Source organism: Eretmochelys imbricata, chromosome 2 (genome assembly GCF_965152235.1).
Source record: "Eretmochelys imbricata isolate rEreImb1 chromosome 2, rEreImb1.hap1, whole genome shotgun sequence".
Classification (NCBI taxonomy): Eukaryota; Metazoa; Chordata; order Testudines; family Cheloniidae; genus Eretmochelys; species Eretmochelys imbricata.
The window spans coordinates 10105069-10130571 of NC_135573.1; the positions used below are offsets into that span (position 1 = coordinate 10105069).

The following is a 25503-nucleotide window of genomic DNA, read 5'->3' on the forward strand; positions in this document are numbered from 1 at the left end:
CCATACTTATTAATATAATAGGGAAGATTATTGTAAAATGTGTTGATTGTGTGACAGCTGTGTGGAGGCTGAGAGGACACCCCTGGACTAACCAGACTATGGTACAAAAATCCTTAATTTTTGCAGCATTAATCTGCTGTTTAGCAGCCAAAAGTATACAAAGTTTTTTTATTTTTGGCACATATTATGTAAACTAAAGTAGACCATTTAATTTGAGGGACGAATATACATTTCTGTTGAGCCACCACAACAGTGTGAGCTGCAAAGATAAAGGAAATATAATTTTAAGATATATATTTTGGGAAACTTGCTGTGTGTCATGAGATCAAACCTAATCAATAGGCTGATGTTTTTTCTTCAGCTAGCAAATATTATCTCCCCCATAGCATTAGTAACTAAGGTGTATAAATATGACATGAAAGGTGTTGTTATTGCACTGCTGGGAGTAAAAATAAGTTAATTATGCCCATAGCAAATAAAATCTGATGTAAACCAAATCATTACATGAGATTTTCCATGGGTATCATAGCACAGAAATGCATTTTTATGTGGTTATTGAGTTATACATTTTACTTTTCCCTTACCTTCTAACAAATAAGAAATTGAACTATTCATAAATTATGTTCTTCAACGAGTAATGTCCCTGTCGGTGCTTCATGTTAGGTGCACATGCACCCCTATGCTTTTGATCAGAGATTTTTGATAGCAGTGCCTGTTCTGCCCATGCATGCGCCCTACACATCCTTGTGCCCTATAGCAAGGCTATATAGGGCTGCATGGGCAAACCACTGTCACATCATTCTCAACCACCTTTGGCAGAGATGAAGTCTAGCATGTGCCTGTTTGCTGTGTACCTGTTTCCCCATTTTATTAGTGTTTAACTGTATAGTTAGTTCTTATTAGTCATAGGTTTAGTATTTCATAGTTGGAACCTTTGTTCCCCTTTTATTACAAGAAATACATTTTTGTTCTTCTGTTTCCCCTATTGAGGGGTTTGAACAACTTTTCTTCTGTTGGGGATGCCAGGCTCCTTGAGATTTAAAAGGTGCCTTTCTTGTCAAGAATCAGTCTCTGTTAGTGATGGACACTCCCACAGCATTCATTGCTTGAGAGACTCACATTCCCTGCTAGTGTAAAATCTGCTCTTCTTTTAAATGGATATCCACTTAAAAATAAGGAAATTAAGTATAGACTATTAAGGATGAAAGAAGCCTAAAGACTGGCTTCGGATCTGGGTACAGGGAACCCCCCTGTACAGAGACCCTCCACATCTGCCAGTGCCCCATTGTCTTCGAGATCAAGGCCACTGAGAGCGTCCAAGAGGAAGACAGCACCGAAATCCTGGTCTCAAGCGCTCTCCTGTAGGAATTCCAATACCCAAAAGACGTGAACATAAGAATGGCCATACAATGTCAGAATAAAGGTCCATCTAGCCCAGTATCTTGTCTTCTGAGAGTGGCCAATGCCAGGTGCCCAAGAGGGAATGAACAGAACAGGTAATCATCAAGTGATCCATCCTCTGTCACCCATTCCCAACTTCTGGCAAACAGGCTAGGAACACCATCCCTGCCCATCCTGGCTAATAGCCATTGATGGGCCTATCCTCCATGAACCAAATGAGCCTGAGTCTCTGCTCCTTGCAACTTCTGGATGCCTGTTGGTACTGAGATCAGCTTGGTCACTGATTGCTTATGTTTCTGGGAGACCTACCTCTTCTCCACCTTCAACTATCCATGGGGATGGGTTGTCACCTCTGATACAACATGTGGAAGAGCATTCTGACTCGGACTCTGAACTTTGTGTTCAAGGATCTCCAATTATTCCAGGAGGCGTTATTCCCTGTTGCAGATGCAAGGCACCAGACCTCTACCTTCCAACAATTGGGATGACCAGCGTTGGATTCCTTCCCCATGTCTTGTCTTATCTCCTTCACTGGCCTTACTGGGATCCATGGGCAATGTATTGCCAGCAATTTCAAGGGACCTCAACTCAGTCTCACTGAAAACATAGAAGACCTTGTTTCTCGTTACTATCCATCCCTCTTCCCCATTCTGAGCCTGAGAAGACCTTTGAGGAGCAAGAGGACAAGAGTGGACAAAAAGATTACCCCCCTCACAAACATCTCTTTGTCATCACTGGATGAGGCAGTCATGCTACCACTGCCATCGTTAGCTGACGACTTTTGGCAATTCCAGGACCTGATGAAATGGATTGCTGACAACCTGCAAGTATCCTTGGAAGGAGTCCATAATTCCCATCACAAGCTCCTGGACATCTTACACACCTCTGCCTCAGCATGGGTGGCACTGCCAATTAATGAAGCCCTGCTGAGCCTGCCAGTTTCATCTAGCAAACTCCAGTAATGGCCCACCCCTACATGCAAGTTGGCTGACACACACACACTACCCAGGGGTTCTGAATTTTTATTTTCTCATCCAGCACCAAACTCTCTGGTTGTGGATGTAGTCACGTCCACTATGAAAGGGGCAAGCAGCATATCCAAAAAAATCACCCCTTATAACAAGGACCAGGAATATCTGGACCTGTTTGTTCGTAAGAACTATTCAACAGCAACTTCAGTTCAGGACAGCTAACCACCCAGGTTCTGATGCAAAATTGGACTACCTGAACTATGAGAAGTTTAATGCTTTTATTGACCATTCACCGCAGGAACATCGAGAACAGTTCAGTGCTACAATAAAGGAGGGTCAGCTTTTAGCAAAAGCTTTGCTGCAGGCTTCACGTGGTGCAGGGGACACTGCAGCCAGGTTTATTTCCACTGGGGTAGTGAAGAGGCAAACTTCCTGGCTTCAGTTGTCTTGGTTTCCGTGGGAGGTACAATCGACTATGGAAGATCTACCTTTCTATGGCCAGAAGCTTTCCACAGATTCCATGGATGACTCACTTCATACCCTAAAGGACTGTAGGGCAACAGTTAGGTCTTTTAGGGATATACATACCTGTAAACAAAGAAAAATTAGCAGGCCTCAATTGGCACAAAGATCCCACCCTACTCTATTTTCTGTCTTCCATAGGCAACCAGAATGCTAAGAGGTCAAGGATGAATTGCTGCGTGGAAGCAGGCATCTCTGAAGTTGAGGGTTACAAACCAGTCCCCTAATTCTAGGGACAGAATTATAACTGCTAGGGATGCTATCCGGAATTTCAGATGTCTAACATGCTTGTTCAATTGTCTGAGTATATACCTTTCCCCGCAGAAGCAAGGGTGGGAAGCTGGCTTTGACTTGTAAATATATAAATAGCACTACAGGCAATGGCTTGCTGGAACAGTATAATAAAGCATAGTGATCATGAAGGTGGCTGGGTGTGAGTGTGGTCTGTACTTGAAGTTAGAAAAGCCTCTTTGAGAACCACCCTGACAGAACATTCTGGATTTGATAATGGGCAGAGCTTATCTCCCTCTTGAAGAACCTTCTCCAAAGAGTGCAGCTCATCCCTCAAGATCCATCAAAGACATGTTTGCAATTGCTGGGACACATGGCAGATCGTGATTTTATGATGCAAAATGCCATGTTTGGTGTCTCCAGGGTTGGCTCAGGACTATTTTTGTACCCAGAAAACCCATTCTCAGCAAGCAGGTATTGGTACAGGTCCTACACTCACTCACCTGGTGGATGAATCCATCCAAAGTTTGTTCAGGAATCCCGTTCAGCCAGAATCCCCCTACAATTGTATTAACATCGGAGGCTTCTCTTTTGGGATGAGGAGCACATTTTGATCCTCAGACAATCCAAGGCAGATGGTCACAACAGGAACAGCACTTACACATCAATCTATTGAAGTTAAGGGCAGTCAGAAATGCTTGCCTCCACTTTCTTCCCCAGCTCAAAAACAAGTCCACCAAGATCATGACAGGCAACACAGTGTGCATGTATTATATTGATTGTCAGGATGGAGCATGTTCCTCCTCACTCTGCACCAAAGCAGTAAAGCTTTGGAACTGGTGCATAGCCAGTTGGATAGTCATCTCAGATTCTTATCTCCCAGATGTACAAAACCCCATGGTGGATGACCTGAGCAGACGTTTCTCCCTAAATTACGAATAGGAGTTGGACTCTTAGTCCTCAAAAAAAAATCTGTAGCTTGGGATTTTCCAGAAATCAACCTTTTTGCCAGAGCAGCCAACACAAAGTGAAGGAAATTCTGTTCCAGAGTCGGGGCTCGATCCCCAATCTCTAGGAGATGTTTTCCTCATTACATGGACAAAAGGGTCTTTTCTGTGCATATCCTCAACTCCATTGCTCTTGAAGGTCCTTATCAAGATCAGACTGGACCAAGCCAAAGTCACTGTCATTGCACCAACTTGGCCAAGACAAGTTTGGCTTCCTTACCTGATCAAACTCACCTCTTGCCCTCTGTGTCCCCTCTAATTTTTTCCATCCATGTGCAGAATGAATTTTATTATGTGTACCATATCTAGGTAATGTGTGGATGTGCACCAATAGTAGAAACAAAAACCCTAGATATATATATTTTTTAAAACTTGTCATAGGGATAATTACTCTAGCCAGGACAGGTTAGGCATTTTAGAACTCACTACTTAAAGAATTAAATTTAAGCATAAGAGAAAAATAAAAATTATGAAATGAATAGACCAGTCAAAACACTAAAACACACTTTGAAAGAAGTATCAGGTAACAACAACAATAATAATACAAGTATGTGTTGGGAGGTGAGTGTGAAAAACGGTGTGGGTGTGTGTGTGACAGAGAGAGACATGCACTGCCACTTTAAGTACGCTGCCCTTTTAAGTAGATTGACACTTAGCAATCTGAAGCCTGCTTGTTTAGACACAGCAACAGCTGCCAGCAAGCTCCCTCCGTCCTGAGCCCTGTCGTGTGTCCCCCCTGGTCTGCAAAGATGGGGTACACGGGAGGGAGGATGGGGACACCCTGACATTAGCGCCCCCTCCCCCTGCTCTGCACAGCAAGCAGGAGGCTCCCAGGAGCAGCTGGCCAGGGGCTCCAAGGCAGAGGGCAGGAGCAGCGCAGCAGTGGAGGGAGGGACACCTGAAGTGCCTGGCACTTGATAGCCTGCTGGGCAGCCACCCAGCTGCGCAGCTTAGAAGAAATTTAACTTGTCCTCCATTCTGGCTCCTAATCAAACCTTGACTGTTGTCTCATGATGTGGGTTAGACCCTTCATGCCAATTGGAACGTTCTGCAATTACAAGCTTGGTTCCTCAGTGGTTCTCATGACTAGAGACCACATGTTCATTGGAAGTACAAAAGATATCCTATTAAATAACAAAAAGGAATCTACTATAGCCTTTGGTTTAACTGGCATCATCTTTCTCCTATCCAGTCTTATCTTTTCTTGATCTTGGATTACCTGTTGGAACTGAAAAATTCAGGCCTTTCTGTAAGTTCCATCAAGGTTCATTAAGCAGCAATAACAGCTTTCCATGTGCCAGTAGAAGTTTTCTAAATATTTGCTTATCTGAGTACATTGAGATTCCTAAATCTTTTCCTGCAGAGTAAAACCCCTACACTGTTTTGGGATCTCAACCTGATTCTTAACCATCTTGTGAGACAGCCCTTTGAACCATTAGCTATGTGCTTTTTGCTACAACTGTCTATGAAGACAGCCGCCTTGGTGCCCATCACTTCTGCTTGAAGGTTTGGGAAAATGGGAACTCTAATGGCAGATCCTCCCTTTACCTTCTCCTTGGAGAACAAAGTATCTTTAAGACCTCATTCGAAGTTCTTATCTGAGGTGTCCTCTGAATTTCACATCAAGCAAACTATTCACCTTCCTTCCCCCACCCTCTACCCTAAGCCTCATCAGTCTACATAGGAGTCTAATTTTCATACACTAGATGTTAAGAGGAAATTAGCATTTTACTTGGACAGGATTAGGCCATTCCGGAAGACCCCTAGACCAGTGGTTCTCAACCAGGGGTCCAGGGCCCCGTACGGGGCCATGAGCAAGTTTCAAGGGGTCCACTGAGCAGGAGCAGTTTTAGACTTGCTGGGGCCCAGGGCAGAAAGCCTAAGCCCTGCCATGCAGGACTGAAGCCCAGGGCAAAAGCAGAAGCCTGAGCAACTTAGCTTCATGGGGGCCCCTGTGGCTTGGGGCCCCAGGCAACTGCCCTGATTGCTACCCCTTAATGCTGGCCCTAGCTTTTATATATAGAAAACAGTTGTTGTGGCACAGGTGGGCCATGGAGTTTTTATAGCATGTTGGGAGGGGCGGGCTCAGAAGGAAAAAGGTTGAGAACCCTCTCCTTAGACTTTTTGTTTCTACTGCAGATCTAAGGGAGCCCTATCTCCACTTGGAGACTTTTTAAATGGATCTCTGGATGTATTATTGCCTATTATGATTTTGCTGAGGTTACACCTCCCCTAAGAGTGACTGCATGCTCTACTAGATCACACTCTACATCCGTAGCTCTACTCAATACATTCTGGTTGCTGAAATCTGCAGGGCTGCAACATGGTCCTCGGTGCACACATTTTCTGACCACTTCATCCTAATTGACTCTGCAAAATCAGATGGGGCAGTAGGCACATTCAGTAATGGACTCTGTTCTGAAACTCCCATCTCCTTAACGGGCTACTGCTACGGAGTCACCTAAATTGGAGCACCCCCAGGGACACTACTTGAAGAAGATGATGGAGAGATTACTCACCTTTGCAGTCACTGGAGTTCTTCAAGATATGGTCCCTGTGGGTGCTCCGCTACCCACCCTTCTCCCCTCTGCTTCAGAGCTGCCTCTGTGGGCTTTGCCGTACAGAAGGAACTGAGAACGATTTGTGTGCACACCCCAATATAGCCTAGGTATAGGGCACGAGGATGTGTAGGGTTCATGCCTGGGCAGAAAGGGTACTGCTACCAAAAATCTCCGATCAGAGGTGCAGGGGCACATACACACCTGAAGTGGAGCACCCACAGGGGGAGACATCTGGAAAAACTCCAATTGCTGCAGAAGGTGAGTAACCTACCATCATACGCCATTTAAAAATAACGAATACTCTGTGGTTGGTCAAGATATACATTATACCTTGTAGTTATTTACATCAATGTAAAGAGAGTATTCTGATCAGATAGCGTTTTAGACTCACTCTGCATAGGTGCAAAAGAGTAGACAATATTCAAGGCAGTGGAGAATCACACCCAAAACAATCTGGTTATATGTCCTTACATGACAGTTGGTTCAGACCTACAGTAAAAGCTAGTTAAATGAATCCTCTTTTATTACAAAAACATTTTTCATTTAACAGCTATTGTTTTAACAGGCAGATTTTGTATTTAATGAGTAAATCTGCTTCCTCCTTTCTAGTAACAATGCGTCAGTTTGATCATCCCCACATTGTGAAGTTGATTGGAGTTATTACGGAAAACCCAGTCTGGATAATCATGGAGCTCTGTACACTAGGGGAGGTATGATAAATTCCCAAGTATCTTCTTTCTTCTTCCCTCTTATCCCACAGACACTTTCATATGGGATTGGGGAACTGCTTATTCAGTCTAATGGATTGGGTTCTAAATATTACACTCTAAGGCAAATTCATCAAACAAGTGAAGTCCGGGATCAAATCCAGCCATGGTGGAATTGGGCATAACTCCACTGAAGTCAAGGGAATTAGCCTGTTTACATCAGGGTTGATTTAGGCCATGGTTCTCAGAGATACTTTGAATTGCTTCTATAGTGTGAGAACTAATGTCTGTGTCAAGTAAGAGGTGCACATGGTGATACAGAATAGAAAGAATGTTACTGTGAATTATTTAAAATGTATGTGCTTCAGACTGTGACATCTGGACACAAATGGTTCGGTTTAAAATATTGCGTAGAAGAGGTTTCACAGCTCCACTTCCTTAAATGATTATGGAGTATAGTTTAAAAAATAAGATTAAGAATATCCACTTTTTTGTTGTCTTTGTTGAGAGATACGGGAAAGCATATTATGCCCTTTTTGCTTTTTATTCCAAGAAAACTGAGTTCATTTGACTTGTCATGCAGTTACAGCACTAATAGTCATTGCTAAAGGCACCTGCCTTTCAGCTGATTTATTAATATTTAGCACTGCCTAGGTAGGACCCTCATTGGTAGCAGCCTCCTACAATAACACTTATGTGCACAGTTAATGTCATCGCAGTAATCGTAGTTTTGGATTTGTGATTATATTAGAATTTATTTAGCAAGGTTCTGTAAAGCCTTAATATGTTAGTGTGTCTGGAGGGTGACATTTTAAATAAGCTTTATAAACAACATTTGCAAAAATATGTATACCATGCTGTTTGACACTAAAGAATGCTGGAGTAGCTTGCATTATGTGACAGGTTTCAGAGTAGCAGCCATGTTAGTCTGTATTCGCAAAAAGAAAAGGAGTACTAGTGGCACCTTAGAGACTAACCAATTTATTTGAGCATAAGCTCAAATCTGATGAAGTGAGCTGTAGCTCACGAGAGCTTATGCTCAAATAAATTGGTTAGTCTCTAAGGTGCTACTAGTACTCCTTTTCTTTTTGCATTATGTGAGTGTCTCATGAGGAAAACCATAGCGGAAAGATATCACAGTGGAATCATCCACATTTCTTAGCTAATCCTGAATGGCCTTTGTTGAGGTTTGCTTGGTGCTATTGTAAGTGAGGCCATTGAGCAGGTTCAGACCTATGCAGCATTTTCATTAATACAGCACAACTATAGGTGGTCTCTGCTACTTCATGAAGTTTCACCTACTGTAAGCAGTTTCTATCTGCAATTGTTTCACCTCCGGTAATGCAGTTGATAGCATCTTCAGGAGTATGGATCTTTTCACAGTACATTGTCAATGCGCCTACATTTCTTTTTCTGAATGTCCCTTTGTTTTTAATTCTAACTAATTTTATCTGAATCAGACATTTCTGAAAGACTTCAGAGGTGAAGTAATTACATGGTTTATAATACAATATGAAAATACCTGAATAAAATAGATTAAACTATAGTTTGTTAGATTTGTCCAAAATGGGTATCGCAATTTATTTCCATTCCTTTATTCAGAGATTCCACTTCTTCCCTTTAGTTCCCAAATCCTCCTTCTCAGCATACAACTTTCTTCTCAATCCTTATTTTAATCCTCTAAACAAAAGCCAGTGCTACACTGTTGTGGTATAATTGCCTTTCACTAGACTTATTTTTCTAGACAATTTATGTCGTGTTTTAGTTCCTCTGAGCTAAATCCAGGCCTCTAGTAAAATCTGTGCAATTATAGGCATAAAGTAATGCTGCCCAAGAAATATTGATTTGCCCTGTGTTCAGGCTGGCCCAGGTGTGGGTACAAACCCCATGCAGTTACCTGCTGAGACAGTTCATGCCAGCAATATGAGCAGTTCCCAAGGAGTGAACATGTGGAGAGGTTCAGAAGCACCTGACCCAAGTGGGCCCAGCAGTGTTTGAGCTCTTTGGCTTCAAGAGGAGACAGAAGTGGGGTGCAAAAATTGTATCTCACTTGACTACCTCTTGTCATACATTAAAGACAGCCTGAATTTAGCCCAAAGAGTGTGTGTTCTGTATGACAACTGCCTTTCTTTTCTATTCTAGTTTAAAGGGGAGGATTGTTTACTGTTAAATGTGTAAACCTCATTAGAGATTTCTCTCTCCTTTGGATTCATTTTTAATTTGTCATGACATCTCTCTCTTTTCTTCTTTTTTCCAAAAGCTGAGATCATTTTTGCAAGTAAGAAAATACAGTTTGGATCTGGCCTCTCTGATACTATATGCTTATCAGCTTAGCACAGCACTTGCCTACTTAGAGAGCAAAAGATTTGTACATAGGTAAGATTATATCTATATGAAAACTTTCAATTTAAGGAAAAGGGTTCACAGATTATTAGACAAATATCTGGGCTGGCAGAGTTGCTGGATATTAGATATGTTCACTAGAGGGAAATGTTTACAGCACAGATCAACGTTCTCTAATGGTTTCAACTATTTTCTTGATTTCCCCAATAAGAAAAGTGTGTCACATGTAGAACAGTATTTTGAGACTTTTAAAAAGCCACCTGTATGTGTGTTTACATCAGCTTCATGTTAGAACTTCATGAATTTTAGAGAATCCACTACAAAACCACATTTCTGACATAGACTACCAAGGGTGACACCTGCTGGGCCTCAGCTATATTGACTTGAAGTAAGTGCCTGGTTTTAGGAAGAAGACTGTGGGTTACCAGCTGCTCTTTTGCTTTGCAATGCCGACATTTTTCAAAGCTGCAAGTCAGCTGTAATCTTCAAAATATGAAAAATCATATCTGAGAGAGCAACAGGCTCATCCTGAATTAAAGAACAGGGAAAACAGAAATGTTTCTGTAATGGAAATACCTATGTTTAACAAACAGGTGAATTTTAAAAACACATATGAGAGAGGGGAATTTTAGTTTAAGTAAGTTAGTTGTGTAGGACAAGAAACAGACCATAAGTCCTTCATCTCTGGCACTGTTATATACAGCCAACAATTTTCTACATGCAAATTCCATGTATGCCAATTTGGACTTAAGCGTTTTATTTGTATAAGTGTATAAATTGTGTATGTTTAAGTGGCATATTATCTTGTAAATGGCCGAGGCCAGTGAGGACACAGATAGGCACTAGAATTTTGACCAAGTGGCTGTGACTTTACTAAAATCTCTATCAGCAAAAAATATGTCAAGGCAGCTGTCCTGGAAGCAGTGATTTTAATGGAAGAAAGCAGCTACCCCAAGCTGCCATTGGTTTTCACTCACCTGCTTCAGTGCTGAAAGCCAGAGCTCTTAACGTGCCCCAGGCATAACTAGCCCACTTGAATCCAAGGCCTGCAGTCCCATATAGGTAACTGAATGAGAAAACCTCCAGGCCTTGCCATGAGAACAATAGCCTCCCTGCAAATCCAAGCCCTTCCTGCAAAGAGCATGAGTTGATGCCTGCTTTACACGAAAGACATTACCCCAATTCCCGACCTCTGCGATATCAAAGACTTTCCCTTCCCCCTGCTTCCCCAACTAATTCTATTCTAGCTACTAAGACCTACCACCTAAATTTTTGATCCAGTGACTGTAAATACATGGACTCTGAAACCTGCATTTATTCAACAAATAGTGTGTGCCCATGCAATGTGATAATTGCTTGTGCAAATTGCTGGTTAACAAAAGCTAGAAATAATGCTGGTCCTGAAAGTGTCTCCACCCCTTTTCCCAGAGTGATGGTGAATGCAATAATAACTTTATCACATAAAAATGTATTTACTCATAAGGGCCATATTGTGACCTCAGTCTTTCTGTAAACTTTTCACTGTCATCAGTAGGCAATCCTGTTGGGTGTCATTGGTTGTGTACAACTCTAACTTTATATTCTTGGCCCAAACACCATCATAAAAAATTTAGTTTGGTTCACTCCACTGTGTTAGTTGATACCTCTGGTCTGTAACAAAGGTTCTGTGTTTTTAAGAAAACCTGAATCTAAAAAACAGGTGACTACAAATGATAAATTTCTGGTTTGTTTGGCAGGGATATTGCTGCTAGAAATGTGCTGGTATCCTCCACAGACTGCGTTAAATTAGGAGACTTTGGTTTGTCCCGATATATGGAAGACAGTACTTACTATAAAGGTAAGGAGACTGTACTTAGTGGACCTAAACTACAGAGGCAGGTCAGTGAGCTGATTTGCCAGTCACAGGAATTGAGTGTGTGCTAAGGAGTTGAAAGGATCAAAACAATTAGTTTAAGGAAATCTGGTTAATTACATAAAAATACAAAGTAAAACAGTTTAACAGATGCCAATAAATTCACACACAGCTGTTTAAAAAAAATCACATGGTTAAGTTAAATAGGTGAAAGACAGGAAATTCATTTATGGGTATAATTCCAGTTTGCGGGCGGCATTATACTGCTTTCTTTGCAACTCTTAGGACGTATCTGCATGACCATTTAGTTCACAGCAAGCTGGAGTGTGAATCTGCCCCTCGCTAGCCTGCCAACACTAACTGCCCATGTGGACCCTGCTGATGCACACTAAGAGTTTGTTAATGTGCTTTAATCTGCTCCCATTTCAAAGCAGAGTAGATGAAAGCCCACTAACGAACTATTAGGGTGCATCAGCAGAGTCCACCCAGATGGTTGGGTCCACAGGGACAGTTAGTGCGCAGCCAGTGCAGGGTAGATTCACACCCCAGTTTGCAGCAAACTAAATGTTCATGTAGACAAGCCCTTAAAGTATCAAATATTATCTATGGTTTTGAAACTCATTTAACAAATACCCATATTCACGCCACAGCCCAAGTACCTGAGGGTGAGTTCATGGGGACCTGCAAATTGTTTTCAGTGAGTTTGAGATAGGGACATTCATTACACACAAGGTTTGAAACATACATTTTTTTCCCTTTGGGGTTTCCAAGACTGAAGATGACTGGCTTGAACTCTGATGTGATGCCCCACAATGCATGATATATAGCAGGGGTTTTCAAACTTCAGTGCACCGCGACCCACTTATGACAACAAAAATTACTTCATGACCCCAGGAGGGGGGACCGAAGCTTGAGCCCACCTGAGCTACACTGCCCCGGGTGGGGGAGGGAGCCAAAGCCCAAGCCCCACCGCTCTGGGCAGGGGGGCCAAAGCCGAAGCTCAAGAGCTTCAGCCCCAGGCAGGGGGCCTGGAACCTGAGCCGCGCCACCCAGGGCTGAAGCCCTCGGGCTCTGGCTTCAGCCCTGGGCAGTGGGACTCGGGCTTCAGCCCCAGGCCCCAGCAAGTCTAAGCCAGCCCTGGGTCCTTTGGGGTCCCGATCCACAGTTTGAGAACCGCTGATGTGTAGGGACCCTGACAGGAGAATACAATTTGTTTATAGAGGGTCAAGTAAGTAGCATTTTTAGTGATAGGGTGCACATTTAGGAACAATGTTTATAATTTTTTTCTCTCTCAATATGTAAAAATATTTTAAATGTTTCTAAATTTGCAGCATACTTTAAAAGCTCCTTACCTGGCCCCTCCCCCCGTTCTCCAGTAGGGCTTCTGGTGTCTGTGATGTCCCATAATAATGTGAATAAAATACCTTCATCTACTTTCTTACAAAGGTGAAAGGAGAAATTTACGTGAAACCATCAAATATTTGTTGCATTCTTTTAAATTGAACAAACAAGCAAACTTTTTCCTGGTTCAGTTAAAAAACAGTTGCTCCGTATGTGAGATTGTGTATGGCAGCTTCAAGCTTGGTACAAATAATTGCTAATTGTAGGAGTTTAAATGCCTTCAGATAAAAAGCATTAACTTGAAACAGGAATGGAAAAGCTCATCCAATGTATGTACGTTTAGGGTATATCTGTGCAGCCTGTGGCAATGAGTCTGAGTCGAGGATGACAGACTCAGGCTTCTGAGGCTCATGCTACAGTTCTAAAAATAGCCATGTAGACATTGTGGCTGGGGATGGAGCTCAGGTTCTAAAGCCCATCCCTCCCTAAGCTTCAAAGCCCAAGCCACAACATCTACACCACTGTTTTTAGCGCTATAATGTTGATCGCTGTGTAACTGTAGCCTTAGCAGCAAATCCTGCTCTTCCTTTCCAATAACAGGCGGCCCTGCCTCCAGTAAAACTACGGTGGTTCTGTTGCAGTTGAGATTGCAGATTTCCATGACTCCTGTAGGCTGGGTGAGGAACCCTCTGAAATGGTGCTGGAGGAGTCTGTTCACAACACTGCAGGTCTACTAGCCATTATTTCTTCCTCACCTACTCACTCTTACAGGAAAGAAGGTGCAGGAGCCAAAGGGCAAGCACAGAGGTTTCTTACACAAAGCCTGACCGAGTTGTTCGCTGGAGCTAGGACTTGGCCCTAAATTATTTTATCGAAGAACATCTACATTGAGAGCTTATTAGCTAAAATAATGGCCTTTTCCTCTCATCTCCCCATAGCTTCGAAAGGAAAATTACCTATCAAATGGATGGCTCCAGAGTCAATCAACTTCCGACGTTTTACCTCAGCTAGTGATGTGTGGATGTTTGGTAAGTGAATATGGATGGTGGTTTTCTCAGATGCACTGTTGGAGGAGAAGATAATTAATGGTTCCATTTTTATTAATGGAAACTGAAAATTTCCAGTTCCTCTCCATTGTTTGTTTAACATATCCCAAAATCAGACTTCTTACTGGGTACTTTATATCTCTCCATGCTTTTTCATTCTGTACACCATGGGCCTGATTCTCATTTATCGTAAGGCCCCTTTTCACCACTCCTAACAGCTGCTCTTAAGGTAAATGAAAATGAGACCCATAGTCATAACAGGAATTTTTTTATCTTATTTTGTTTCTTTTTTGACTTCTAGTATAATTGTGCTGGTGTTCCTTTATCCAGCCGTTATTTGCACTTTCTGCTTTCCTATTTTCACAACTTTTTCCTGTGCTGTGGGCTCCCTTGGTGAATGTCCTTGCTTTTGTCTCCTTCCTTTCCTAGTGTTCAGTTCACCCTTGCTCTGGGTATTTTTCCTCTGTTGTCTTACGCTGTTTCTAGCATTTAACATTAACTATGAAAGAGGAATTAGCAGGATATTTAAAGTGTTTTTGAATGTTTAAAAAAAGCCTGAAATTGAATTAAGGCCAGTCACCTCACAAGATTGGGCTGAGATCCAAATCTTGTCCTGGCTTTCTCTCCCTCCCACTCTTCACTCACTCCGACCGTGGTTCCAACCGCTTTTGGTGCATATAAGCTCTCCTCATCCCTTTGTCTCCTGTCATCTTAGAATAGACAAGAGGTTGAGTGAAAAGAGGAATTATAGGAATGCGTGCCATCTTCCATGATCCTGTCCCCTTCACTATGCAAACCATTCCTGTTTTTGCAGTAGTCTGATCTCCCAGTCTTGAATACTCAGCTCCGCAGACCAGACAAGCTGTGACAGGCAGAGAAAAGGCAAGCAGGGTATGAATAGCAGAAAGTTACAGGGAAAAAAATCAGCTTGTTCTCTTTAAAACAAAAGAGTTCTAAGTAATATAAAGCAAAACTGTATGTGATTTATCAAGATTAATGACTGTTTAGTTGAAAAAAGGAATCTCTAATTGCAAAATAAAGTATCTTTTCCATCTGGCGTAGAACAGCAGTGCAGGTGGAGTACCCCAGCTGCTCATAGGCCCACAGGCTATCTCTTTCTCATTACACATGTAACATAGTTTCAACAGAAACTACATTTTGATACATAGTTTCAACAGAAAAAAGTTGAACAAACGCCGATAATAAAACACTGTCAAAGTATAAAAATACCACACACAAGTCAAAACAAGGCAATGGAAAATAGACACTGGGACAAGCATTATGAAAAAATGTAGATTTGAATATGAGCAACCAGTCTGACTTAGAAGAGATAAAAAGTAGTTAAATCTGAAGCCTTTCAAAGTTGTCTGCTTGCGATGAGCTAGATGCAAGTCATACTTCCCCATACTTAGACCTGATTAGTAATGCATGTAATTTTATAGACGCTACCTACTTAGAGATAGAGTTAACATAGCTGAGTATTCTTTTCTGTGGTCAGTACGTAGGTAATGTGATGATAGGTCCTATATAAAAAAGATAGATTAGCCAGCTATATTTCTCAGCCAAGAGTGGGTTCTTTTGGTGGTTGTGTGTACTGGACAAAGTGCATTGGAAACTTTGTTAAACTTCTAATACATGGTAATTACTAAACATGGCTATTCTGGAGAAAGGACTGTTCATTTTGCCCCCAGCGCTGCACTTCAGTAGCAACTCCATTGTCTTAAGCTTTAACGTGGAGTTTGTTGTTCAAGAACACAGATTTTGGTTGTTCGCTCACTTTAGGAAGTTTCTTGCTTTTTGTTTCCAGGTGTGTGTATGTGGGAAATTTTAATGCATGGAGTAAAGCCCTTCCAAGGAGTGAAGAACAATGATGTGATTGGTCGAATTGAGAATGGTGAACGGTTACCAATGCCTCCAAACTGCCCTCCTACTCTCTACAGCCTTATGACCAAGTGCTGGGCATATGACCCCAGCAGACGACCCAGGTTTACTGAACTTAAAGCACAGCTCAGGTAGGGTGGCTTTTTGTAATTATTATTTCTTTGATTCGAAATGTGATTTGATTGTGTCTTTCATACAATCGTTTTCTTTCCAAGGAAAGTACAATGCCTAGTGTGCTAGCCTAGTGCCTTGAAAGGACTGAGTTGCTGTTACAATGTTGTAAATCTAGACTGTCTCCACTTAAATCAGATGAATTACACTTGACACTAAATCCAGTGTAATTGAGATCCAAACCCAGCCCCCCAAAGGCTGTATTAAGAGTGTGTTTATAGGCATAGGTAGGTATGTTAGGGGTCCTCAGAGTTAGAGGTGGAAAGAACTTGCTAGATCATATAATCCGTCTCTCTTAAGGCAGTACAGAAATTTCATGTTTCTTTTAATTACCCTGCTCACAGTTTTCAGACTTGAGTGCCTTGAGTTTGGCATCTAGGGGGGAAATTTTCAAAACTACCTAAGGAATTTTGAAGCACAAGTTGCCCTGAAAGTCACTGGGATTTGTGCTCCTAAACCCCGAGGACCTTGAAGGTGTCCACCCTCAATACATAGGTAGGCTCCTAAATAAAAGTGGCCTGATTGTCAGAGGCACAGAAGGCCCACAGTTCAACCTGTTGAAGTCAATGGGAGCTGCTGGTGCTCAACCCCTCTGAAAATAGGTATCTGTTATTTAGGAATTTGCGGGGGGGAAATGTAATTATATGCCTAATTTTAAGGCACCCAAGTTTGAAAATTTTGGCTCCAGTTTATTAAAGATTGATATCTGCAGCTACGTAACATCAGTAAGTAAAATATCCTTGAAATTAGAAGTAGACTGGAATTCTGATATGAAATCCTAGAATCTCCTCATAAGGTAGACCATTGTAGCAATCCATTATTAATGATTCTGTTATCAATAAAGCATCCAGATCTGAATGCACCAGTGTTGGTGACTCTGTGGTCTTCCACAGAGTTAAACAGAAATTAGGCACAATACCAAGGAAAAACAGGTATTCCTTATGAAAAATGGGGGCAAAAAAAAGAGAGTCCAAAAAGGAATAGCTGGTGAAAAGGGGGGTAAACAGCCAATTACATACCTTCCTGAGTATGTAAGTCTTGCAGTGACTGGAAGACATTCCCAAGAGGCTTGTGTAGACATCCTCAGCTGTATCCCAGCATTTATCCCTTACATTCTCATTTAGTTCTGTCTGTATTTTTATTTGGTGTATATGTGGCGCTTGTTGGGGGCACCCAGAGTTGTGAGACACTTCGCTACCACCTGCCCTGAGTCTGAGGAAGCCTGATCTGTGCCTCCTGGGGGTCAGCTGTCCAACATCCATGTTATGGATTTACAATTAATGCAAATGAACATGGGTTTATGGAAAACAGAGCCTATCAAACTAACTTGATATTTTTTTATGAGATTACTAATTGGGTTGATTACAGGTGATAATGTGGATGTGTAATATACTTAAATTTTTGAATGCAGTTTGATTTGATACCACATGACATTTTGATTTAAAAAATTAAAATGGTATAAAATTAACATGGCCCATGTTAAATGGATTAGAAACTGGCTAACTGATAGGTCTCAAAATGTAATTGTAAACAAGGAATTGTCAGCAAGCAGGTGTTTCCAGTGAGAACCCTTAGGGATCAGGTTTTTGGCCTTACACTACTTAACATTTTTATCAGTGACCTGGAAGAAAACATAAAATTATCACTGATTAACCTTTGTAGATTACACAAAAATTGGAGGAGGCAAACAGTATGTGTGTTAATTTGGCTAAATGTAAATGTATCATCTAGGAACAAAGAATGTAGGCCATGCATACAGAATGGAGGACTCTGTCCTGGAGAGCAATGACTCTGAAAAAAATTTGGGGGTCATGGTTGATAATCAACTGAACATGAGCTCCCCAGGTGATGCTGTGGCCAAAAGAGCTAATGTGATCCTGGGGTGCATAAATAGGAGACCCTCTAGTAGGAGTAGAGGAATTATTTTACTTCTATGTTTGTTGCTGGTGTGACCGCTGCTGGAATACTGTGTCCCATTCTGGTGTGCACAGTTCAAGAACGATGTTCATAAATTGGAGAAGGTTCAGAGAAGCGCCAAGAGAACGATTAAAGGATTTGAAAACATGCCTTATAGCAATAGACTTAAAGAGCTCAATCTATTTAGCTTAACAGAGAAGGTTAGGGGTGACTTGATTCCAGTCTATAAATATCTACATGGGGAACAAATATTTAATAATAGGGCCTTCAATCTAGCATAGAAAGGAATAAAACAATCCAGTGGCTGGAAGTTGAAGCTAGACAAATTCAAACTGGAAATAAGGTGTATATTTTTGGCGGTGCGAGTAATTAACCCTCAGACTGGAGGACAAGTGCTAGTAATAATAATAGGTCTCAGATTTTCCTAGATGCGATAGCTGATGGATTCCTTCACCAAGTAGTTGCTGAACCAACAAGAGGGGATGCCGTTTTAGCTTTGGTTTTGGTGAGTAGTGAGGACCTCAAAGAAGAAATGGTTGTAGGGGACAACCTTGGTTCAAGTGATCATGAGCTAATTCAGTTCAAACTGAATGGAAGGATAAACAAAAATAAACCTGCGACTAGGGTTTCTGATTTCAAAAGGGCTGACTTTCAAAAATTAAGGAAATTAGTTAGGGAAGTGGATTGGACTGAAGAATTTATGGATCTAAAGGCAGAGGAGGCCTGGGATTACTTCAAGTCAAAGCTGCAGAAGCTATCGGAAGCCTGCATCCAAAGAAAGGGGAAAAAATTCATAGGCAGGAGTTGTAGACCAAACTGGATGAGCAAGCATCTCAGAGAGGTGGTTAAGAAAAAGCAGAAAGCCTACAAGGAGTAGAAGATGGGAGGGATCAGCAAGGAAAGCTAGGACCTTATTGAGGTCAGAACATGTAGGGATAAAGTGAGAAAGGATAAAAGTCAAGTAGAGTTGGACCTTGCAAAGGGAATTAAAACCAATAGTAAAAGGTTCTATAGCCATATAAATAAGAAGAAAAAAAAAAGAAGTGGGACCACTAAACACTGAGGATGGAGTGGAGGTTAAGGATAATCTAGGCATGGCCCAATATCTAAACAAATACTTTGCCTCAGTCTTTAATGAGGCTAATGAGGATCTTAGAGATAATGGTAACATGGCAAATGGGAATGAGGATATGGAAGTAGATATTACCATATCCGAGGTAGAAGCAAAACTCAAACAGCTAAATGAGACTAAATCGGGGAGGGGCCCAGATAATCTTCATCCAAGAATATTAAAGGAACTGGCACATGAAATTGCAAGCCCATTAGCAAGTGTTTTTAATGAATCTGTAAACTCGGGTTGTACCGTATGACTGGAGAATTGCTAACATAGTTCCTATTTTTAAGAAAGGAAAAAAAGGTGATCTGGGTAACTACAGGCCTGTTAGTTTGACATTTGTAGTATGCAAGGTCTTGGAAAAAATTTTGAAGGAGAAAGTAGTTAAGGACATTGAGGTCAATGGTAATTGGGACAAAATACAACATGGTTTTACAAAAGGTAGATCATGACAAACCAACCTGATCTCCTCCTTTGAGAAAGTAACAGATCTTTTAGACAAAGGAAACGCAGTGGATCTAATTTACCTAGATTTCAGTAAGGCGTTTGATACGGTGCCACATGGGGAATTATTGGAAAATAATTGGAAAATTGAAAGGTTAAATTGGAAAAGCTGGGGATCCATATGAAAAATGAAAGGTGGATAAGGAATTGGTTAAAGGGGAGACTACAGTGGGTCATACTGAAAGGTGAACTGTCAGGCTGGAGGGAGATTACCAGTGGAGTTCCTCAGGGATTGGTTTTGGGACCAATCTTATTTAATCCTTTTATTACTGACCTCGGCACAAAAAGTGGATGTGTTTGCACATGACACCAAGCTGTGTGGTATTGCCAATTCAGAAAAGGACCGGGATATCATACAGGAAGATCTGGATGACCTTGTAATCTGGAGTAATAGTAATAGGATGAAATTTAATGGTGAGAAATGTAAGGTCGTGCATTTAGAGATAAATAACAAGAATTTTAGTTATAAGCTGGGGATGCATCAATTGGAACTAACAGAGGAGGAGAAGGACCTTGGAATATTGGTTGACCACAGGATGACTATGAGCCACCAGTGTGATCTCGCCATGAAAAAAGCTAATGCGGTCTTGGGATGCATCAGGTGAGGTATTTCCAGTAGAGATAAAAGAGGTGTTAGTACCATTATACAAGGCACTGGTGAGACCTCATCTGGAATACTGTGTGCAGTTGTGGTCTCCCATGTTTAAGAAGGATGAATTCAAACTGGAACGGGTACAGAGAAGGGCTACTAGGATGATCCGAGAAATGGAAAACCTGTCTTATGAAAGGAGACTCAAAGAACTTGGGTTGTTTAGCCTAACCAAAAGAAGGCTGAGGGGAGATATGATTGCTCTCTATAAATATATCAGAGGGATAAATACCATGGAGGGAGAGGAATTATTTAAGCTCAGTACCAACGTGGACACAAGAACAAATGGATATAAACTGGCCATCAAGAAGTTTAGACTTGAAATTAGATGAAGGTTTCTGACCATCAGAGGAGTGAAGTTCTGAAACAGCCTTCCAAGGGAAGCAGTGGGGGCAAAAGACCTGTCTGGCTTCAAGATTAAGCTCGATAAGTTTATGGAGGAGATGGTATGATCGGATAACATGATTTTGTCAATTAATTGATCTTTAACTATTTATGTTCAATAGGCCCAATGGCCTGTGATGGGATGTTAGATGTGGTGGGTTCTGAGTTACTGCAGAGAATTCTTTCCTGGGTAACTGGCTGGTGAATCTTGCCCACATGCTCAGGGTTCAGCTGATCACCATATTTGGGGTCGGGAAGGAATTTCCCTCCAGGGCAGATTGGAAGAGGCCCTGGGGGTTTTTCGCCTTCCTCTGTAGCATGGGGCAGAGGTCACTTGCTGGAGGATTCTCTGCACCTTGAAGTCTTTAAACCATGATATGAGGACTTCAATAGCTCAGACATAGGTGAGAGGTTTATTGCAGGAGTGGGTGGGTGAGATTCTATGGCCTGCATTGTGCAGGAGGTCAGACTACATGATCATAATGGTCCCTTCTGACCTTCATGTCTATGAGAACAATTTATGAAGGGTCATAGTGGATTCTCCATCACTGACAATTTTTAAATCAGGAATGGATGTTTTTCTTTAAAATATGCTCTAGGAATTATTTTGGTGAAGTTCTCTGGCCGGTGTTACACAAGAGGTTGGACTAAATGATTGCAATTGTCCCTTCTGGCCTTGGAATATTTAAATTTATGAACTCCACTGTCCACAGGAAACACAAGTACTCCCCTCTAGGCCTCGCAGGCCCCACTGTCTCTCTAGAGGTTAGTGACAGGCAAACTCCAATCCTCGAGCCCCTCCCTCCCTGGAGTGTCTAGCCCCTGGTCCACTGGATGCTTGCAATATTCATAGATTTGCTGCTTCCAAAGAAACACTAAACCCCATCTTGCCAATTCCACCTCAGATCACCTCTCTGCTGAATGCACAGCACTTAGTTACGTTTATAGTGAAATCAAGTATACGTTTATTTAATGAAGCGAAGAGAGTTAAGTGACAGCAAGTAGAAGTATTGGAAACAAATGGTTACGAATAAAATCATAGTATGCATTCTAGAGCCTAGACTTAGTTAACTAGATAGTCTCATCTCTTGTAGAGTTTGGCTCGCCCAAAATCCTTGCAGCACTTTACAAGCTCGTTTGGCTGTAGCCCTCCTTTCATGAGACAGACTTTAGGTAGCAGTCTTAAAGCCATCCTTTGGAGAACTATTATGCATATATCTAACCCAGATCCCTGTAACATCCTCTGCATCCCCTCTGCCAATTGGCACCAACAGGTGCTTGGGTCACATATACTCTCTTGAGTTTGATAAAGCCGTAATAATTATTTTCCCTCAGATACAAGCTGTGCTTATAATTCCAGCTACAAAGTTAACTGTCTGTGGCCTTTGGCTAATCACTTAACCACCCTGTATTTCACTTTCTCCATCTGTCAAATGGGGATGATACTTCTGGTATATTACTGGGATTTTGTAAGGATAAATTTTATGTTTGTAAAGCTCTTTGTGATTCTCTGATGCATCATGAGAGTGGTGTTTATTTGTATAATAAGAAAATTAATTATCCTATTTATGATACATACTGAGAACCCATTTACAGTGTAGTCTGCTTTGTTTTCCTGAGTCAAGATAAGCTTGGAAACCAATTTGATTTTTCAAGAACTTTATTTCATTTATCTTTACGATATTTTTACTTCTAAAACCTTTCACTAATATACCACTGCATGCAAAAGAATAAGTATGTGGCAGAGTGATACTTATATATATGTAAATCTTGCCAAAATGTTTGCAAAGATTCTATTAAATTGATCCAAAACATCCTGTCTAAAACTTTATATATTCAAATTAGCTCTACAAATCTGAGAACTTCTGGTGAATAATTCAATGCTGGATAATTTAATGTTGCTTTTCTTCTCAACTCCAAGTTCTGTTTTGTGGTGTATTTTATTTTCATAATCCAGCTTTTGCAAGCACTGAAAAGTTAAAAGAAAAGGGGGACTTGTGGCACCTTAGAGACTAACAAATTTATTTGAGCATAAGCTTTCGTGAGCTACAGCTCACTTCATCGGATGAAAAGTTAGGAAAGCATAGATCGGGGTGAAACATTAGCAATTAAAATATAAGCTATGCTGAATTCTAATATAAATTATGAATCGCTCCCCTTAGCTAAATGGAGAACTTTTGTCCTGATCTCTGTAATATTTTAATAGCACAGAATAGTATGGGTTTCTCTTCTACTCTGTTTTTGTATAAAGACATTGTCTGTGTTTAAGTAACCACTTTTTTCTTGAAATATCCCACTATTGCCCTACTGCTGGTGCAGTTCCATTGGTGGAAGACCTGTGTAAACTAGCTGCCAGTGCTTGAACTGTTGTATTGTCAAATCCTGCTTACAGCAGATCAAGACAAATAAAAATACCAGCAGCTGCCAGTTACTCCTGAGGGAATTCTGTGCCACTGCGCAATGCAGAATTTTGCAGAAATTAATGTTTTTTTCACATAATTTCCTTTCCTCCACAGAAATGGGCTGCAGTGCTGCTTGCCGCCACTAGGGGCCACTGGACCAGGCAGAGCCCAGCTCACACACAGAAGACACTGTGGGGGGGAGGAAAGAGTTCCTAGCAGCTGCAGTTCCCTGCATGCCCTGAGGGAAGGAGACGGTGGCGTGCAGGAAACGCCACATAAGCCTGGGACCCAGAAGCAGGCTGTTTCTCCTTCTGGATCCCTGGACAGTAGGGGGACGGGTATCTGGGCTGGTGGGGGAGGCCACGGCTGGGTTCCGGAAGGGAGGAGGTGGACGTCTGGTCTCTGGGGAGCCACAGCTGGACTCTGGGGTAGGGTTGCCAACTTTCTAATCACACAAAACCGAACACCTCGGCCCCGCCCCTTCTCTGAGGCCCCACCCCTGCTCGCTCCATCCCCTTTCCCTCCATTGCTTGCTCTCCCCCACCCTCACTCATTTTCGCCATGCTGGGGGGGGGGTGGGTTGTGTGCAGGAGGTGGCTGAGGGCTCTGACTGGGGGTGCAGGCTCTGGGGTGGTGCCAGCGATGAGGGGTTTGGGGTGTGGGAGAGGGCTCCGGGCTGGGACAGGGTGTTGGGGGGACTCTAGCTGGGGAGGTAGGCTCTGGGGTGGGGCTGGTGATGAGGGGCTTGGGTTGAAGGAGTGGGGTCTGGGCTGGGGCTGAGGGGTTCGGCGTGCGGGAGGGGGTACGGGCTCCAGCTGGGGGTATGGACTCTGGGGTGGGGCTGGGGATGAGGGATTTGGGGTGAAGGATGGGGTTCTGGACTGGGGCAGGTGGTTGGGGTGCAGGGCGGGTGAGGGCTTCGGCTGGGCGTGTGGACTCTGGGGCTGGAAATGAGAGGTTTGGAGTGCAGGAGGGGGCCTGAGGCAGGGGGGTTGCTGTTGGGGAGTGGGGTGCGGGAGGGAGTTTGGAGGTGGGAGGGGACGTGAGGTTGTGGTGTGGGAGAGGGTTTGAGGTGTGGGGTCTCAGTGGCACTTACCGTGGCTCCCAGGAAGTGGCTTCCAGGTCCCTGCAGCCCCTAGATGCATGGGCAGTAAGGGAGGAGCCATGTGCTGCCCTCACACCTGCAGGCGTCACCCCCGCAGCTCCCATTGGTCACAGTTCCCAGTCAGTGAGAGCTGCGGAGCTGGCACAAGGGGGCAGCACACAGAGCCTCCCTGGCCTCCCATGCATCTAGGGGTTGCAGGAACCTGGCAGCCACTTCCAGGAGCCACACACACCTAGAGCAGACAGGGAGCCTGCTGCACCGCCGACTGGACTTTTAATGGCCCCCGAACATTAAAGCCACCAGGGTCCCTTTTCAACCGAGGGTTCCGGTCAAAAACCAGACACCTCACGACCCTACTCGGGGAGGGGTATGTGTGGCGGCATGTCTGGGATGTGGGGGCCACGGTGGGCTCTGCGGGGGAGGTGGTGCAGTATCTGGGCTGCGGGGGGCCCTCACGTCTGGGTTCAGGGGGGGAGGGGGTTTCTAGTGTGTTGGCTGCAGGGGCCTCGCATCTGGACTTGGAGGAGGGGCTGTGGGTGTCTGGCCCCCCAGCTGGGCTCCTGGGGGTGGGGGCAGCGGAGAAACAGGAACTGGTTTGTCATAGGGGTTTCTTTAATGCCCTACTCCTGGGGGAATTTTGTGTGTCTGTATTGTTACAGACATATTTTCTGACAGATATTTGGAAATAAATTACCAAAATAATTGAAACGGGGGTGATTATGTAGTGTTATTTTGACAAATAAAATTTGCAGAATTTTCAAATATTGTGTGCAGAATTCCCCCAGGGGTAGCCAATGGACTAACTACAGTAGCACTCCTGTTGTTACTACTACAGTGCACAAAAGTGCACCACTGGTCTTATATAACTGGTAGACAAATATAACCGTTGCCCCAAGGAGCTTACAGTCATAATATTATATGAGTGGGCATTCACAGTAGAGAAAGGAGGGGATGTGGTGCTGATAATACTGATGAACCAGAATTACAGCAAGGAGATAACACAAGAAGATAACATAGTTACACAGTTTAGGTATACGTATTAAATTGTATTGTTGACAACTTCTTGTCAATGTGAATGAGACCTGAGTCTTAAATGATGTGAACAAAGAGAAGGCAATGGTCTGGTAGACCAGAATTGAGAGAGTATCCCTTGGGTAAGGGGAGAAGTGAAGCTGGCCAAGACTAAGGGTATGTCTACACTACGGAATAAGGTCGAATTTATAGAAGTCGGTTTTTTAGAAATTGGTTTTATATATTCGAGTGTGTGTGTCCCCACAGAAAATGCTCTAAGTGCATTAAGTGCATTAACTCGGCGGACTGCTTCCACAGTACCGAGGCTAGAGTCGACTTCTGGAGCGTTGCACTGTGGACAGCTATCCCACAGTTCCCGCAGT

At 42.7% G+C, this 25503-nt stretch overlaps 1 protein-coding gene across 3 annotated transcripts in view; it reads left to right on the top strand.

Moving 5' to 3' along the window:
* Positions 1-25503, top strand: part of PTK2 (protein tyrosine kinase 2) — a 385991-nt gene that overhangs the window by 298998 nt on the left and 61490 nt on the right. For all 3 annotated transcript variants that reach the window (XM_077809747.1, XM_077809744.1, XM_077809746.1), the window contains 5 exons: positions 7303-7403; positions 9661-9776; positions 11480-11580; positions 13875-13964; positions 15790-15994. In XM_077809747.1, the coding sequence (XP_077665873.1) occupies positions 7303-7403; positions 9661-9776; positions 11480-11580; positions 13875-13964; positions 15790-15994 (613 nt within the window). The remainder of the gene's footprint in view (positions 1-7302; positions 7404-9660; positions 9777-11479; positions 11581-13874; positions 13965-15789; positions 15995-25503) is intronic.